Here is a 19,067-nt window from a genome sequence, read left to right as displayed (position 1 = left end):
TTATAAAGACTTGACATTGATCAAGTACTAAACATCTGAATCCACACAGAGATTCAACCAATTTCATATATTTAAGTTCTTACTATAATTTTTAAAGTTCTGCTTCACTTTGCTGTCATTGTAGTAAAAAGGGATAATAGGACAGGGAATATCAAATTGCAGATAATTCTTAAATCAGCTTTATTTAATTCTGTAATTAATTTTTTTTCTTTTAATTTGAACATAGTTGTGGTGGTTTTATTAATTCACAATCGTTTGAAACCAGAAGATGGCGTCCCATTGTGGACATCTGACCTAAAAGAACATTTTCTAAAAAGACTCGTAGGCTACCCAGCTTGATTGTCCAGCTTGATCCCCTGTTCCCAGAAAAAAGAAAAGGAATTGTTCATTCATTTAATGCATGCAACAACTCTATGAGGGAATTTAATTTATAAGCAAACTGAGTCCAGAGAAGTTAAATAACTTGCACACGGAGCTAATAAAGGGACAGTGTTAGCACTTAAACTCTCCGACTTGAAAGCCCATGCTCTTTTCATTGAACCACTCTGGCTTCTAGTATTGACATTTATTTATGTTGGTAGGTGCCGTTCAATTGATTTCTATTCATAGCAACCCCACGTGACATAGTAGAACTGCCTCACAGGGTTTTCTAGGCTGTGGTCTTTTATGGGAGCAAATCACTGGGTCTTTCTCCTGTGGAGCCACTGGATGGGTTTGAACCTCCAGCCTTTTGGTTAGCAGCTGAGTGTTTAACCATTACACCACCCAGGTTCAACATTTATTTAGTATCTTACAATTTTCATACTATTTTGATACATTATAATCCAACAACATCTCCCTTCAGAATTGTATTCTTTGTTTTAGATAAAATTTTTACGGCTCTAAATAACATCATATATTTGCTGTACTCAAAGTAGTAGAAAACTGCAGCCTACAGCATTTGCCCATTCTTTTCCAATAACACCTTTCCTAGGAGTAAGACTTGTATTTTCCCTTAAAAATAGTTTCTTTTTTCTCCATTTCTTGATCATATTATACTTTGAAATGAAAATGAACAGAGAAGGCATAATATCAACCAAAATAGTAAAGAGAAGCAATAACATCTCAAAAAGTGCTTCAAAGTAAAATCCTAACAAGTCTAGGGAGACACGTCAACATATAAAATATTTTAATTTTAATTCATGTGAGTGTGGTGCATGTGAGTGTAGTTCTGATTAATCTAGAAGCTCAGCATTATTTGATAGCTGAAGCATGGAAACATGTTGAGACATAGAGGAATCAGCCAATATATTGAATTAAAACATTTCATTCATTTTTGTTAATCTCATATAATGTGTCACCTAGTAATTTTTTTTTTACTCTTATTATTGATTTTAATCACTTCTGTATGTACTTTTTTCTTTAATAGGGAAGAAGAATTTGATGAGTATTTTCAAGATTTGTTTTTGTGAGACAAAAAAGAGAAGCCTTCATTCCTTAATGTTCAAACTCTTTAACAAGTTTTATCTACAAGTCCCAGGTTGAATGGTTTATCTTTGTAAATAAGCATCCAGCTACTCTCAGGATGTCAGATGCTTGGGAAGCGCGTTAGTTCTGTCAGAGACAGATTATGGCATAGTGTCCTGGCCTCACATCCGTGAAGCAGCTTCAGAGCACCAAGTCACTTAAAAAACCAACACATAATTTTCAAAGTACCGTTTTCTTCAGTAACAGAATGTTGCCAAATATTGTTAAGAAATATAGGATGTATCTTTAAATTCTGTGGAAATATGTAGAAAAGTGAAAATTTTATGCGTTCTTTTCCCCCCTCACATTTATTTTAACTTCATATGAATTCCTCCATTAAGAAAACGTGTGACCTATTCTCAAAAGTGGAATATGAGGATTGCTGGTGAGGAGAACCCCCATGAGAATACAGGTTTTCCACTACCCGAATCTTAAATGTGGCTATTTGGTTGGAAAAAGTGGAAATAAAGTGGTATAGCTCTATTTAGCTTCTCCTGAACAGTGGCATCTCTGAAGAGAAACAAGAATTGGAGAGGAATTTTGAGATAGCAGCAATTTTTTCCTCGACTGTAAACCTACAAATCACCTATTTTTAGCCATCTTCTTTCCCTGCTCTAAAGCTCAGAGACAGACTCACAAAATGTTTTCTTCCAGTCCTTACAGGCAGTATGGTCTCTGCCATCATTAATCTTCTTGGTTTTTCTAGACAGTTAAATTGTATGATGAAAAAAGACAGGCCTGTTCATCATAAGAACATTGTCTGTTTGATGAATCAGTGGGAATGGCTCATAATAACAGAATTATTGATTTGGCTAATTGTCTTTAAAAATAGGTTTATCTAGAACTTGATGGTTTATGATCATTTAACAGTAAACCTCTTTTAGAAATTTCTGGCTCTATACCATTTGTGGAAAGAGTGGATAGAAGCCATTGGTCCAGACTTCCCCCTTAGTTATCTAGACCCCAAATAAAACAGCATTAAGAAGAGCCAGCGTTGAAAAGAAATCAGAGGTGAGAATGGAGGGGTATACGACGAGCACTTTTCCCATCCCTTATATGTCTTTTCAGTGGCTTATCTACAACTGTTTCATCTGTACCTTTTAGAGGATGGAGCTAGTAGTCTGAACAGTGATTTCATTGTTTCTATATTTTGTAGATTTTTTTAAATTGATATTTATTTTCCTTTACCTCAATTAGTTTAAATTACTGGGATTATTGGGGTTCCACAAAAATTTTAGAGTACATTGAGTATGTCTTTAAACTCTTTACTTCTGTTTGATACATTGGCAACCCCTCTTTTAAGCAGTTTCTTTCTCCATTACCACCTCCTTCTGGCTGTCATTTTTTTTTTTGGCTTGGCTTTCTCTTGATGCCTTCTCACCTCTACAATTTAAGGGAGTTTGTTATAATTAAACCTTGACTTTTCAGTCTGTGGGTGATTTACTCTAAAGTAAGTTAATACCGCAGGAATCAAATGAGGTCCTAGTAGTCTAAAATAATGGATTTATTTGATTCCCCAACAGAGATTAATAAGATAATTTAATCAAATAATACTGTGTACATACAGTTTTTCTCAGATGCAGTTGTGCAAATATGAATATGCTTATATACAGGGATATATTATAAAATGTAACTTCTTAACTTGGTACCTCCAAGGTACCGTGGGTATATTTCAGGAAATACAAGCACTCTTAATATCTCTGTGTAAAATTCTGTGTGTATGTATTTTTTGAGGAAAATGCCCATAGCTTTCCTCAAATTTTCAATAGGATTTATTCATTGTAAAAAAAAAAAAAAAGGTAAAAACTCGTTTTTATAAAGAGCAAGTAGATGGCTAGATAGAGGAGAAGACACGTGGCTTGGTGAATAAGAGTATGTAGAAAATGATCATAGCATTCCCAATTATTTTATTGAAGACACACTATTTTAAATCTCATTTTAAAAATGGAATGATTGCCATAAACCTGAAAAATAAGTAATTTAAAGTCTTATTTTAAAATGGTTAGTATCAGAGATTTTTCTTTTTCTAAATAGTTGTTCATTAATTCAAGAAATATTTATTAGGTGTCCATTGTGTGAGGCACTGTGCTGGACATTGCTGTAAAGGAACTGTCTAGGAGAGTAACAAACTGTGGAACCATTTCTGAACTTCTACCAGAAGACAGTAAACCGTTGATTTACTGTTCAACTTTGAAAGCCCCCTCATTTCTTACTTTAAAGAAACTTTTTTTTTTCCTCTCACAATCTATCGTGAGTAAAAGGGCACCTTAATTTTTGCAAAAAAACATGTTAGAAATGTGCAGCATCTTAAGGAGTACAGAGTTTCTGTCTGGGGTGATTTAAAAAAAAAAACTTTTGAAAATGGAGAGCGGGGATGGTTGTACAACATGAATGTAATGAATGTAATTTAAAAACGGTTAAAATGACTAATTTTTTGTTAAGTATATTAGACCACAATAAATTTTCTTTAAAAATTGTCTCCTAGATAGCTCTCAAAAATAAATAAAAAGAAATATCCAGTCACAAAACTGTGATGTTAGTAATACATCTAGTTAAAACATTTTTATGATAAAATACATATATTTTAGTGGTAATCGGAAAATAAAGTTCCTGCAAAATTAAATGCCTGTCTAGGAAGAATATGTAAAGATCCTTTTAAAGTAGATTCGTACATTCAGTATTATGAGTATGGTTTAAGATATCAAGTTAGTCCATTATACATAATCACAACATTTAATCCACTTATATACAATGACAGATAATGGGAGCCATATTTTTAAGGAGTCTTTGAAAAGGTCTCTATGACGATTAGTTTAAAGGTTAATTCTCCAGCATACCGATTTCAAACTTCGCTAAAGGTTAGTGCAGTCAGGGGTATTCAGTAAACTCTGGGGCACTGGAAGTTAAGCTTTTCTTATGACCTTGCTCTTAAGCAAAGTTCTTATTTTTTCGGACCTTCAGTGATGGCACGCCTCTGCCCTCAATTCAGTTTCTTGTGAATGAGGAAGGGAGGCTGCTTGAGCTGACTGATACTTCTTGGTCCAAAAGTGCGTAAGGCTAAAGGGGTAAGTTTTTTATGTGGTTTCAAAAGATCCTCGGAGAGGAATTTCTAATTATTTTAAGAAATGGAAATAAGGACGTGTACTAGGGTGACAGCTTTAACAGACAACAGTCATTTGGTTGTGTATATTGAGTGGTCTTTTCTCCTTAAAGCTATCTTGTTAGCCTATAGTCACTCCTCATTTATGCCTGTTTCTTACAATATTTATTCAAAATAACATTCATTCATATTTACGGAGTATCTACCATGGGCCAGGCACTATTCTAGGTGCCAGAATGGAGCTATGAATAAAAGACAAAAAAATCTCTTATGGAGCTTACATTCTAATGTGAGTGAAGCAATTTTATGATTCTTAGTACCTAACTTCTAAAAGTATAACAAATGGTGATTATTTCTTGGCTGCCTAAAATTGAACAGTATCTTGTACATAACAAAACCTTCAGGATCCATAGTGAACCAATTTGACTCATTACAATTCAGATTTCCTTTGACAAGAAAAGCTATGGCAAGATATATGGCATAATTGTTATTATTTGGTCTGTTTTCTAATTTAGACTATGCTTATAGTTTTTTTTATAGATAAGTAAAAGGAAGAAATCTTAAACATTTCTCTGATATGTAGCCTTGCAGCATGTAGTGGAAGTAGTTGATTGTCCTTAGTTTCTCTCAACAATTCAGTATTTAGTTTTCTTAACCATTTAAAAAAAAGTTTCCTCTGTTGAAGTCCTTCGAACTGCCTTTGATAGTGAAGTTCTTGCATAATCAAATCATGCTTCTTAATAATGCATATTTATTAGCTGATTTAACTTGCATTCAGATTATCCAAGTAGTGCCTTATAAATTGACAATTTTTTCAATGAGAAAAATAGGTCTGAACATTAAAAAAATAGTTACACATAGAAAAATAATTGGTTTCAGACTTTGGTGGTGGTGGTTGAGTTGGGGGAACAGGACAAAGACATAGTTTTTATTAATGGCCAAAAGTGGTATGGTCTTTACCCTTCCATCATCAAGAGTAAAAAGTAGAGGAAATAGATAGTATTCATTTCAGATGAAATACCATCTGTCATCCTTTTTTCTGTTTGTTTTCTATACTGTATTTACATTCTGTATTCCTTTACATTAAAACATGTTGATGAGAGATTTTTCAGAAAGGAGTTTGATGTATGTGTCCTTAGGTGCTGTTGAGTTGATTTCAACTCATAGCAACCCCATGTGACAGAGTAGGACTGCCCCATAGGATTTTCTTGGCTGTAATCTTTATGGAAGTAGATCGCCAGGTCTTCCTTCTACAGAGCTGATAGGTGGGCTCAAACCACCTACCTTTTTGTTAGCAGGCTAGTGCTTAACCGTTTGCGTCACACAGTTATTAATAAGAGCATATTTTATAAGGAAAATGACTAGTTTCAGAATTGCGTATTTTTAATTAAAAACAAATTGGCACCAGAAATGCACCCATTTTTGTCTTATTTTGCACTTCTGTTGAACTTTATTTTATCCTCAGAGTTGTCAGGCTAGCAATATATTTTCTCTTCTTAGTAGCCAGGGGTAGGGTGACTTTTCTGAAGATCCTCTTTGTTACTTGATGATTTACTGAATGAAATTTGCTGAAGCTCTTTTGACTGTTGTCTATTTTTCTTTGAAAGTAGAAACAGTATTTGAAAATCAGACCAGTTGGATAATATTACAACATTAGACATGTTTTGGACTTTCTGTCATCACCACCACCTCCTGAATCTTCTGCAGCTAGTGAAAAGGAGAAAAGCAATGTTATTGGAAGTCAATGCATATATAGCATTTTTATGTTAACACTCTTATGATATTAGTGTCAACACGATAGCCTAATTATCAATTTTAGCTTATATCAAGTACTAAGGGTTGAACCACTTAAAAACTTGAATTCTGTGTATGAATATTTCCATTTAAAAGATACTCTAATGAATAATTAGTTAACATCCAGTTTTTCAAGGAAAACACTGAACCACACAATCTGGAAGTTTCCACAGTTCTTATTTATCTGTACACTTAAAAATGAATAATGAAGACTTTGAAAATGAAGGACTTGAATTAGTTAAAATTATGAGTGGACTTGGGCTATATTTTTAAAGAATTAAAATTAAATTCTTTAAAAATAATGTTAAACATGAAGCATATTTTACATATTGATTCAAAAAGTATTGGCACATGAAAGTATTTAAATGGACCCACAGTTTTGGGAGGTTTTTTTTGGTCTTCTTGGTTTTATTATACACAATTGATCTTTTCAGTTGTATTTAAACTAACACACTGATATTAGATTTAAACTTACCTTTGAAGGCTGTGGAAGACCGTGTTGGTTATTATTTTGAACCCAATTCTACCTCTATTAAAATATGTCACACAAATTTTTGGAAGATTTGTATATGTTTAATTGAACTAAATTGAAGCCCTGGTAGCACAGTGGTTGATAGCTCGCCTGTTAACCAAAAGGTCGGCAGTTTGAATCCACCAGTTGCCCCTATGGGGCGGTTCTATGCTGTACTATAGGGTCACTGTGAGTCGGAATCTACTCAAAAGCAGTGGGTTTTTTTTTTTTTTTTTAATTAAACTAGAAAGGAGTCTTGGTGACACAGTAGTTAAGTGCTTGGGTGCTAACCAAAAGGTCAATAATAAGAATTCCTTATAAAACCTTTTGAGTTGTGAGCTTTGAGACAAAATAATGAAGTCATTCCACTTTCAAGATGATGTTTGGGTCATTTGATGATTCTAAGTTTTAACAGAGGCTTTCTGGAGACAGTGTTAAACCCGATAGAGTGACTTTGTAGTGGTGGTTTTTTGCAGTCGAGTCGGTTTCGACTTATAGCAACCCATGTAACAGAGTAGAACTACCCCCATAGGGTTTTCTTGGCTGTAATCTACGGGAGCATATCACCAGGTCTTTTTGCCACTGGGTTTGAACTGCTAACCTTTTGGTTAAGAGCCAAGCACTTGACCATTTGCACCACCAGGTCTCCTTAGAGTGACTTTAGGAGTAGAAATTTCAGGCCAGGAAAAATAGCACTGTGTAAAGATGTTTGGGATATTTGTCAAAGCTTGTCAGAGTTACTGTACATATAGGGCTTCGCTATGAGTCAGAATCGACTCGACGGTACTGGGTTGGGTATAGAGCTTCCTTAAGTGTGGAAGTAATTGGATACCTTGAAAAACCTTATATAGAGAAGAATATTAAGTTCAGAGAGGTGAAGCAATTTGCCCACAGTTTCACAGCTAATGCGTAATATTGGGACAGAAACTTTCCTAACTCAACCCTGATCTCACTGATTCTGTGGCTTTTCATACTAATCCTAAAAACCCAGTGTTCTGTGGAGATGCCTCAGGGGCCACCTTATAGAGTGGATGAAGAAGCCCCCCAACCTCTGCTTCAACTGAAACAGCACAGTGCTATCTGGAATTACATAAGATTGGGGGAAAAAGTGGAAAACCACTAGTCGACTTCTGTGCACGGTAAAGCTCATTTCCTGTTTGCAGTTACTTCTCATATCTCTGTCATGCAAAGTTAAGCTTGGCCTGACTTTGGGCTGCTTTACAAGGAGCATAAACAGATTCCGTCTAACCTTTTTCTGTTGTGTTTCTTTCTTCCTGCTTTTTCACCTCCTCTTCAATTACCTTCATTTTTTCATCATACTCATCGGCTAGAGTTTTCCATTCTATTCTGTTACACTGAAGACCATTCAGCATAGGTGTGATTTCTTTGTGAAACCGTGAGAACTCCTAGAAAGAATTTTAGGTCCAGAAACCACTTAAACCATACACTTGATTTTAAGTACTTTTCATAGCAAAGGAGGATTGCTGTAAGAAATTGTTAACATGCTCTTAGCTGTGAGGATGAGCTTAGCTCAGTGGCTTTGAAACTTGAGAAAGACATCCCCTGTCTTTCCTGCCTTCGTAAGTCTGTTCAATATGCTCACATCTGCGTTCTCTCACCTCTTATTCCACCACTGAATGAGCAATTAGGATAAAACCTCAAACTACTTTGGAGAAACAAGGACATCCCTGATGTTTCTCCATGGGGGTGACTTTTCGATTTTGTTACATTTGGAAGAAAAATTCTCCTCCAAGTGATTACATATTTCAAGAAAATAATTTTGTTTTCTTACCTTATATACAAAAGTACAAACAAAATCAATAAATCCAACTTGCAGTTTAGGTAGTTCATCTTTTTTGTTTCTGTCCATCATAGGCTAAAAAGAGAATAAATCTATTTAATACAGTTTTCTATGATTCAATAAACAAAATAGATTGAGGGGCACTGATAATTGTGCATGAGTAGTGCATTTTTGTGTCAGGGTCTTTACAATAGGTTGTTGCTGTAGCACTGTTCTCTCCAGATCTCCTTGTTCCCAAAATTCATTTGCAACCAGAAGAGCTACCTGCAAATAAGAGAAGCTTGGTTCATTAAAGTCCACTTATTAATAGAGAATTTGCATTTTATTAGTATGAGTGATGCTTAAGGATATAGCGTTATAGTTGATACTTGAGGTGTATTTGTACCGTATACTCCTGACCTTTGAAAAGATCATCTACAAATTGTATCGAAATGGGAAAGGGAAACTTTTCCTCCTCCTTCAATGTCCTGGACTCATTCCGGTAGTGCCTGTCTCCTCATTGCTATTGCCACCACCTCTCAACAGTAAAGAGGGAGATGGGAGGATGCTGGATTCCATTAAACATATCATGCTCTGATGCTTCCCAAGTCCTCCTCTTGTCCTGCTTATCTTTTAGGATCCAGAACATACATGGGTACACACAGACACACACACACATTAGTGTGCTGCTTGATTACAGTGTGAGGAGACTCAGAGTTAATTTATATTGTAAAAAAAAATCTGTCAAGTTCATTGAACACCTGTTGGCTGCCTTTTATTGGCATATGCCGTGCTTGCCGAGAGGAATAAGACATGACTTTTGTCTTCAAGAAAGAAAGCATTCTTTAAGATGCTCACAATCTAGTGAAGACAACCATGTGAATAATGAAGGAAGTACTATAGCAGCGATACTATGAAGTGTTACAGAACAAGGAGGGAGGAAAGGCAAGCGTCATAACGGAGGGAAGCTGCGTTTATGCTGTGTCATTAAGAATGAATAGTAGTTTGCAGGGGGCGGGGAGAGCATGTACAGTGATCAAATTCAATGTGCAGAACTTATGGGAGTAGGAGCTTAGAGTGTGAGGCACTGACATGGGAGAGAGTGCAGGGAAATGAGCCTGGGAAAGTGAGGTAAGGACAGGTAGCGACAGGCCAGCCACATAACCTTGCTGGGAAACTTGAACTTGATTGTCTAGGCTAGTGGATTTATTCCTGGAGCCCTAGAGTCTCTCCAAAGTGTACCAAGGGTCCAGGCGGGTGGAGGCCAAAAGAGATTAAAGCTAAAATAGCTTTTTTTTTTCTCTTTTATCAAGTGGCTTTTGAGGGTTTTTTTGGGGGGGGGGGTGAACTTTTTTTTTAAAAAGTTGAAAACTGGCAACGTGAAGTTTTTAGGAGACTTTTAAGCAGTGGAGTGGCTCAGCTCTATAAGCAACCCCAGCAATCAGGTCAGAGGATGGTGTGGGGAGTTGATGATGAGGTTGCCACCAGAGCCTCATCATTCTGATAAAAGAGGATGAAAAGTCTAAACTGAGGCAGTAGCAAGGGTGAGAGAAACAGTTTTGAAATGAGGGCAATGCCTTCAAGTAAGACCCCCGGATTCTGGCTTAGGTGATTGCACAGATGAAGAATCTAGGAGGAAGAGCAGGCATGTCAGGGTGGACGGAGTGCAAGTGCTTGGTTTTGGGCTTGATGGGTTCCAATTACGACATCATTACAAGACAATCCACGTTTACAGTTGGACCTGGCTGATTCTGGCCTCTCTTGCCTAGAGTTTTTCCTAGAAATTATTAAGGGAAAGGAGACATATCTTTCATCCAGTTAGTGGGAAAACAATACTGGATGAACTAATGCCTCCCCACTCCCACTCTCCAAGCTTGGGGAAGAACTTCAGTGGAAGACCACCTTAAACATGAACTCACAGACAATGCCTTCTAATAATTAGCAGCCCATTTAAGAAGAGATTGATTGTAAGAGCAAAACCAGCCCTGACAGAAGAAAGCACTTAGGATTCAACCTGGTCTAGGCTGACTTACCTCCTCTACTAAAAAACTCAGACTGTCCCTGAGTAATTTTATGTAAACGTTCTACAACCCGTCCAATCATAAGGAATTCCTTCTAGAAAACATTTTCTGTCCAAGGTTCCCTCTGCTTTGGTCTAGGGCCTGATCAAATTACCTATTGTCTTACTGATATTTGTGAGCTCTTGAAAGTTTTTTGCCTTTCGTCATTAACAGAAACCCAACAGGGAACATTTATTTCTGTCATAACTTCTCAAGTTATTTTTTCTTTCTTTAAAATTATAAACCAATTATTCGAGAGGACATTTCTGGTGTAATGAAAGATAATTGCTTATAAAATATGTATAGTCATGTAACTAGTAGCAATGATAAGATTCCAAGGGTTGCCAGATGGACTTTTACATGGGATCTAGGCAGTACCTGAGAGTGGGACAGAAATAAAACAAATGGACTCACCTGGCTTTGTACCTCCCAGGGCTTGGTTATGGCAGACAAGTCACATGCAGTCATCATCATTGCCCTTTGGAAGAGACGAAAGTGAAATTTGTTAAAAGAGAAATAAATACAAGTAAGCTATTTTTCCAAAAGAAGAATAAAATTCTGACTACCCACATGATAATCTCTTTTTTGGTTGGATCAGTGGTTACGTATTTGATAGCCTCTCCTTCAGTTTCCATTTTTTCACAGGCATCAACAATTTTTTGAAACATGGTTCTCTTCCTAAAAAAGATAACAACTGTGCAGCCCATTTTCACATATGAGAGCAGAGAAAAGGCATTTTTAAATACATGCCCTTCAGATGCTTGCATTAAGATGTCCACATAGTGGAGTCTAAGGGGTCAGGAGATAAAAGAACAGGGAATGGCTGTGTAACCTTGGCACAGAAACAGTTTAAGGGAAAAAAAAGTATATACCATAAGGGGAGGGGGGGGACTGGTAAATGTGAATACATTAAAACTAAAAGTTACATATGACCAAAGAGATCATGCCATAAAGGATAAAGGCCACAGACTATAATGAGATGTCACAAGACATAGGAACAACAAAAGATTAGAACCCAAATAATGTGAAAAGATGCTCAGTCTCACTGGTAATCAAGAAAATACAAACTTACACAAGAATAGGAAACCATCTCACATTCATTACATTAGTAAAAAAAAATAAGAATTTAAATATGCCCAGAGCCAGAGGATTCCAGATATGGGATAACAGGAACTCTTGTTCAGTGCTGGTGGGAGTGTAAATTGGCACAAATGCTCGGGAGTGCAGTTTTGCAATGTGGCACAAAATTGAAGATACACAAACCCTACAGCAATCCCATTTCTAGGTATGTACCTTAGAGAAACTCATATGTACCAGGATATACAATGTAGCATTGTGAGCACGATCTAAATGTCCATGAATTGAGAAATAGATGAATTATACAGTTGAATATACAGTTAAATGAACTAGATCTCTACTTATCACAGAGGGTATCTTTAAAATAGAATGAGTGGAAAAATCAAGTTGCAGAAAAAGGTATATACAGTATGATATCATTTATGGAAACATTAAAAACAATACCATACACGGTATAATATAGTATGGTATTGGAAAGGATGAGTTCGTATCAACATCAGGATGGTGATAAATCTGTGAGGGAGAAGGGAGGGGATTGTTATAGTCGGGTGGGGACAAGATACTCTAATTATATCACTAAGGGTTTATTGTTTCTCCTTAAAAAAAAAGAGAGATCTGAGGCAAATATGGCAAAATGCTAGCATTTGTTGAATCTGGGTTATGGATTTTGAATATCCATTGTACTATTCTTAGTATGTTTGAAATATTTAATAATTAGATTTTTAATTAAGAAGGATCAGAGAGGCACAGTTTGGCAAAGACCTTCCAAGTCATTAAATGTTTGGATCCTGTAACTAGCTCACCTTGTTCTAATCCATGTTTGCCAAGTTACTTTATAATTCCCTTATGAGAAAATGTTGGCCAGAAGCTTGGAGTATCTGGTCTCCTTGGTAATTGTATTTTATTACTGTAAATAGGCTAGCACTCTGTCATATATAACCCAGAGTTTTGTGAGTTTGGTTAGTGGGCATCAGAATCACTGAGATTGTTCATTTCCCAGACTCTGACAGGATCAAATTCCTGAGCCTATAACACTATAACAGATTCTGGGCCAAGATTTGTCACCAAGACAAAAAGCCACCTTGTGAGGTTTCTTGGCATCACTCCTCTGGCAAAACACAAAACTTGCTGCATGTTCTTCAACTCAAACTTCTTCAGGTAACAAACTTATTATTAGGGACTTAAAATGTTTCCAGATGTCTGGTAAATTCACTGCCAAGCATTTTGAGGACATTCTACTGACAATCTAAAAGGAAAATGAACAAATGTGTGTATGTGAGAGAGAGAATAGCTTTTAGCTTTAATGCAGAAAAACCACTTATGGAAGGTAGAGCCTCACAGAGTATAAGGGAGTTCTGTGGTAGAGAGCAATGTACTTACTTGAAATACAAAGCCAGGTCAGTTGCTATTATTGCAACTTCAAACAAATGAATGACTGTTTCAAACTGGCGTTTATTTAGGTTCTGGAAGATGTTTAAAGTCTGTAAGATGAAAATTCACAATGAAGTGCAATCGTTAACTTGCCTTTGATTCAACAAGCAACCAACCGAAGTGTGTTTAACAAAGTAAGCAAAGATTATTCTATTACGGAAAGAAGAAAAATGAGGTCTTGCAACACTTTTTTTGCTTTCAACTTTTATCTCATGGATTTCTCTACTTTAAGTAAGGTAATTGAAACTATAAAAATAGCCACTGTTAGCGAATGTTCATATAATCAATGTTTAAGTTTTGAGAGTAAAAAGTTTTCTTTCAGAACCATTTAAAAATTAATAATAGATTAAAATTTTGTTTGTATTAGTTGTAGAGCTTTAATAAGGAAATTCTGGTAGATATATGCTTGTTAGAAATGTTGAATTTACCCATTAGGTAATTCAGAGAACCACAGAAACCCTTGGTCCTTCAAAAACTGCAAATTACATTAACACTTGTGTGCAGGTATGGAAAAAAAAGAAGAAATCTTCCCATGTTATTCTTAAAATGCTATCTTACAATTATATTTTACAAAGACTTAACGATCTTTCTTCAAAGAGCTTCCTACTAATAATTTCTTCACATATCAGTCAATTTCATTTCTCAGTTTTCTAGAAAATGAGCGTGTAATGCCAGAGGTGGTTTTTAAAAGGTCTGACACTTTAGATAGACCATTTTAGGCATAAAAACCACATGGGCAGATAATGTAGTAGTTTTACCAAATGAAGTTGACAATTATGAAATATAGACAAATTCCACTGGAAAGAAAGAGGAAACAGCCTGTTAACATATGTAGATTAAAAAGAAAAAAAGAGACAGAAAGAAACTCATTGCTGTTGAGTCAATTCTGACTCATAGCAATTCTATAGGACAGGTTGGAACTGCCCCATAGGGTTTCCAAGGCTGTAATCTTTATGGAAGCCAACTGCCACCTCTTTCTCCTGTGGATCGGCTGGTGGGTTTGAATCATCACCTTTTAGTTAGCAGCCTAGCGCTTAGCCACTGTGCCACCAGGGTTTCTTATGTAGAAATACCAAAAACCAAAACCAAACCCACTGCCATCGAGTCGATTCCAACTCATAGCAATCCTATAGGACAGAGTAGAAATAGAGGTAGCATAATTAGAAAAGAAAGTGGGACTAAGCATCAACTAATAGCAAATGCTTACACAGTGCTTACTGTTTACCAGACACTGTTCCAAGTGCTTTATGAATACTCTTAATTCTCACAACAAACCACAGCACAGAGTTTAAATAACTTGTCCCAGGCTACAGTTTGGCCGGTTTGTGATAGCACCGGTATCTAAAGCAAGGCAACCAATCTGCAGAGTTCATGCTCTCAGGATTACCCAATAAGTAAGGTATGCACAGGTTAGTTGTGCTTACTAATCCAACTTCACACTAGGTAGTTGTATAACCCTAGACAGTCACTTAACATCTGTATTTGTTCTATCAAATGGGGATAAAAACAGCTGCCCTGCCCTGGTGGCGCAGTGGTTAAGCGCTAGGCTGCTAACTGAAAGGTAGGCGGTTTGAACCCACCAGCTGCTCCACAGGAGAAAGATGTGGCACTCTGCTTCCATAAAGATTTGCAGTCATGGAAACCCTATGAGGCAGTTCCACTCTGTCCTATAAGGTCGCTATGAGTTGGAATCGACTCCACAGCAAATAGTTTTTTTTTTTTTTGGCTTTGCCTAACTGTCTAGCACTTAGTCTACCCTCAATAAATATTGGTGGAATATTGAGTCAAATGTGATTATAACTAAGAACACATTGATGAAAATTAAATTGCTACAAAATTTAATGATTGCTGTATCATTATTGCTATGTAAAATTTTGAGGCTAGCTTCAGGTTAAAATAGAATTGCAAACCCACAGCCAAATGCAGCTCTCAATCATTCCAGGAGATTGAAATATTAGAAAGCAAAAGTTGGACAAGAACTCAAGTTTTAGACACTATGATATATATTATGAAAATTCACTCAAGCAGCCTTTTCATAACAACTTCCAGGACAAGAAAAATGGTATTTTACAAAGTAAGTAATAGAAAGGAAAGTTGTGATTTGCTTTGTTAAAATAATGAGTTCATAATACCTATTACATTTAGCCTTTTAAATTGATACAGTGAAGTAGTGGTTACCTTACACTTCCAATTAAAATAAAAAGAAAGCTTGTCTGGATCAGAATCAGTTTCTTCCTTGGAACAGTGCATTAGCCATATCAGTCCATAATGGCTGAACCAAATCTTCTGTATGTCAATTATTTTAAACCTGGTCTGGGTTGGCCAGAGAGGGGAAGAGTAAGTGGGGCATTTGTAGTTTTAATCTCACTTAACCTGCCCCTGATTTGGGTACAATGGTGGCTTCCCTTTGGAGTGGGGTGACCCAGTTTCATATTTATGGCAGTGAGTAATGGCCTTTGTTTTCTGATGCACACTGTTATGTTTCAAAAGTAATGTGTATTATATGATTCAGATACATACTTTGCAGAGCCAATAACACCTAAAGTCAACCTTGATTGCTGTACTAGGAAAAAAGGTGGGATGAGAGAGATGTATGGAAATGCCTTAAACTTTTAGACAAATTAATATTTATGGCATGTGAAGTCTTTTTAAAAAGGAAAACAACCTGTTTAATTCAAATAAATAATACCTTAGGACAGTCTCTTTGTTTCTACCAAGTGTCACGTTGTACAGAGTATATAATCTACAACTGTCAACCAAATCTATTTATTCCATGGCAATTATTTTAAAACATGTTACTTATATTTATAAACTTGGATATGTGTTGCTTTTTGATATATATACACATGTGTGTGAGAGAAAAAGGGAGAAATAAAAATAAATGTGATGAATACTGCTGTAAAAAAAAAATTTAAATCATGCTTTTTCCGATCTAAAATAATAAAACAGCTGTATTAAAGTCAACAGATTATCCAAAGGTCTTTCACTTTACAAAGCAAATCAACCCTGGACTTAAAAAAAAAAAAAAAATGACAATGAAATACTTTTAAAATTCGTACAATTAAGAAAAAATGGTTTACATTCAACTTTTTTTCCTTTGTATATAGCACAATGAACCTGTTTTCTTTCCTTCCTTTTAGACACTTTAACCTAAGAGCATGTAGCAACCAAAACCAAGCCTGTTACCATCAAGTCGGTTCCAACTCATGGTGACCCCATGGGCTTTTTAATAAATGATATTGAGTCAGTTGGATTTCCATATGGAAAAAAAGTGTCTTGACCGTTACCTCACACCATATATAAAGGTCAGTTATAAAGGGATTGTAGATCTAAATGACAAAGGTAAAGTAAGACCACTTTTAGAGAAAAATATCTGCATGACCTTGAATAGGCAAGATTTTTTAACAGGACACAATAAGAGCTAATCTTTTTTTTTTTTTCCTTGTAAAACTAAGAGCTAATTTTTAAAAACTGATCAAATGGGTTATATTAAAATGACAAATTTCTGTCTTCCAAAAGCTACCATTAAGAGAGTAAAAAGGCAACCCACAGAGAGGGGGAAGATATTTGCAATACACACATGCAAAAAAGACACATGAACCAGAATATATAATGAACTCCTACAAATTAATTTGAAAATATAGGCTGGCAACCCAAATAACAGAATATCAAAGGACCAGTAAACATATGAAACTGTGCTCAAATTTATTAATCAATGCTATTTCATCTGATGCAAAACAAATTCAATACAAATTAAAATCTCAATACAATGCCACCCAATCCCCACCTGATGGCTAAATGAGAAAGATGGAAAGGACCAAGAGTTGGAGAGGATACAGAGCACCCAAAACCATCATACTCTGTTGATAGGAACGTACATTGGTACAACCACTTTGGAAAACGGTTTGGTAGTATCCACTAAGGTTGAACATAGGCACACCCTATGACCAAGCAATTCCATTCTTAGATATACACCAAACAGAAATGCAAGCATGTGTCCTGCAAAAGACATGTACTAGATAGTCATAGCAGGACTATTCATATTAGTCCCAAACTGGATATGATCCAAATGTCTTTCAGTAGATGGCTGAATAAATATAGTATATTCACACACACACAAAAATGCAGGAAAATAGCAAAGGAAGAAAGGAACACATGTAAAAGACAGATACAAAATATATAAAGAATTACCCAAGGAAACATATGAAAAATTCACACCAATAATTCTCCATAGTCTCAAAAATATAAGTATTTAAAGAGGAGACTGTAACGGTACTAGAATAAAAAGTGAACTAGCAAAGGCTCATTAGTAGGATGAAAAGTAGTGGCTCTGAAAATAAAAGCATTATAATTTAATGCCAAGGGACATTAGAGAAATGTCCTCAAATTTCTGAGACGAAGTGTTATCTAAGATCTTTACATCCTACCGAACTGATCTTTAAAAATCAAACTTCAAATATAAATATACTTATGTTCTTAGCTTAGCCCTCTTGAAAAAACTACCAGATGACAAAAGTATTAAAAAAAAAAAAAAAAAAAGCCGACTGCTGACAAGTCAATACCACCTCAAAGTAACCTTATAGGACAGAGCAGAACTGGCCCATATGGTTTCCAAAGAGCGCCTGATGGTTTGAACTGCCAGCCTTTTGGTTAGCAGCTGTAGCTCTTAACCACTACGCCACCAGGGTTTCTGAAAATGAAGTCAAAATAAAATACACAGGCATGGAGGAACCATGGCAAAAGTACTGATGGTAAATATTGACCCCATTTAAATGTGGAATGAAGAATAAATTATTTGGGAAATTATTGAAATTCTAGAGCACAGTATAAATGCTATAAATTTTGATAGTTGTAGAAAATACTAATGATGATAATACCTTACTAGACAGAGGTAGAGATGTGGGAAGAAGCTAAGTGTTATAATTGCTTTCATATTTCATAAAAAAATAGCAGGGAGTTAATAGATATTTTAAAGTTATCATATAGTTTTAAAAGTGTCAAAGATTTAAATGCTCAGATACAGCTTTTCATAATTTTCCAGTCTTTTTTTAAATTAATTTCAGAGGGTTTTTAAAAACTAATATCTCTTGTAGTAAGGAAATATCTGAAATCTGCAGTTCCTTCCATTTCAAAAGTGTTTCTTCTGTAAAATTCAAGTAAAATTAAATTTAATACTTTTTAAAATAAATGGAATGCTACTCAGCAATAAAAAGGAATGAATTACTAACATACAACAACAGTGACAAAGATGACATGGACAAATGTCAAAGTTATTCTGTTTGAAGGAAGCTAGGACAAAAGAGTAGATATTATATGATTGCATTTATATAAAATTCTAGAAAATTTAAACTAGTTGGAGTCTACCCAGAAGCACCTCGGAAGAAAGGCCTGGTGATCTGCTGAAAACTCAGCCACTGAAAACCCTACGGGGCACAGCTCCGCGCGTGGGGGCACCAGGAATTAGAAGCAACTCAAGGGCACTAGTCGGCTGGAGTAACGAACGGCAGGTCAGTGTCTGCTGGGGCTGGAGTGGGGAGGCGGATGTGAAGGGGTGTGAGGAATCTTTCAGGGTGATGAAAGTGTTCTGTATCTTGATTGTGGAGGGAGTTTCACCGGTGTAAACAACTGTAAAAACTCATAGAATTGTACACTTACACCTTAATTATGTTGATTAAAAAACCAAACTCTGACCACAGGAAAAATGAATAGCTTGGATGCTATGATCTAATTTTTCTAAATTTGTTTCTGTCTATGCTGCCTGCATATATTCACAAGGTGGCTGCAATGAAGCTCATTAATGTTAATGAA

General features: G+C 35.8%; 2 protein-coding genes across 13 annotated transcripts in view; one reads left to right on the top strand and one right to left on the bottom strand.

Annotated features, from left to right (window-relative positions):
- Positions 1–19,067, top strand: part of LOC126059565 (protein FRA10AC1) — a 58,583-nt gene that overhangs the window by 32,195 nt on the left and 7,321 nt on the right. For 7 of the 12 annotated variants that reach the window (XR_007513449.1, XR_007513447.1, XR_007513445.1 and 4 more), the window contains 3 exons: positions 13,289–13,495; positions 16,400–16,564; positions 18,599–18,766. Coding sequence is in view for 3 of the 12 variants with exons in the window: in XM_049855327.1 (XP_049711284.1) it covers positions 1,409–1,451 (43 nt within the window). In the remaining 9 variants the exon portion in view is untranslated. The other 5 variants (XM_049855327.1, XM_049855326.1, XR_007513448.1 and 2 more) reach the window with 4 other exon arrangements.
- PDE6C (phosphodiesterase 6C) overlaps positions 6,252–19,067 on the bottom strand; it is a 54,603-nt gene continuing 41,787 nt past the window's right edge. Inside the window, exons 16-22 of the mRNA XM_049855310.1 lie at positions 13,209–13,309; positions 11,322–11,429; positions 11,166–11,229; positions 8,902–8,976; positions 8,704–8,787; positions 8,161–8,317; positions 6,252–6,313 (exon numbers count right to left, since the gene is read on the bottom strand). Coding sequence (XP_049711267.1) covers positions 6,252–6,313; positions 8,161–8,317; positions 8,704–8,787; positions 8,902–8,976; positions 11,166–11,229; positions 11,322–11,429; positions 13,209–13,309 — 651 coding nt within the window. The remainder of the gene's footprint in view (positions 6,314–8,160; positions 8,318–8,703; positions 8,788–8,901; positions 8,977–11,165; positions 11,230–11,321; positions 11,430–13,208; positions 13,310–19,067) is intronic.

This window comes from Elephas maximus, chromosome 16 (genome assembly GCF_024166365.1).
Source record: "Elephas maximus indicus isolate mEleMax1 chromosome 16, mEleMax1 primary haplotype, whole genome shotgun sequence".
Taxonomy (NCBI): domain Eukaryota; kingdom Metazoa; phylum Chordata; class Mammalia; order Proboscidea; family Elephantidae; genus Elephas; species Elephas maximus.
The sequence above is the reverse complement of the archived record's forward strand: the minus strand, read 5'-3'. Positions and strand labels throughout refer to the sequence as shown.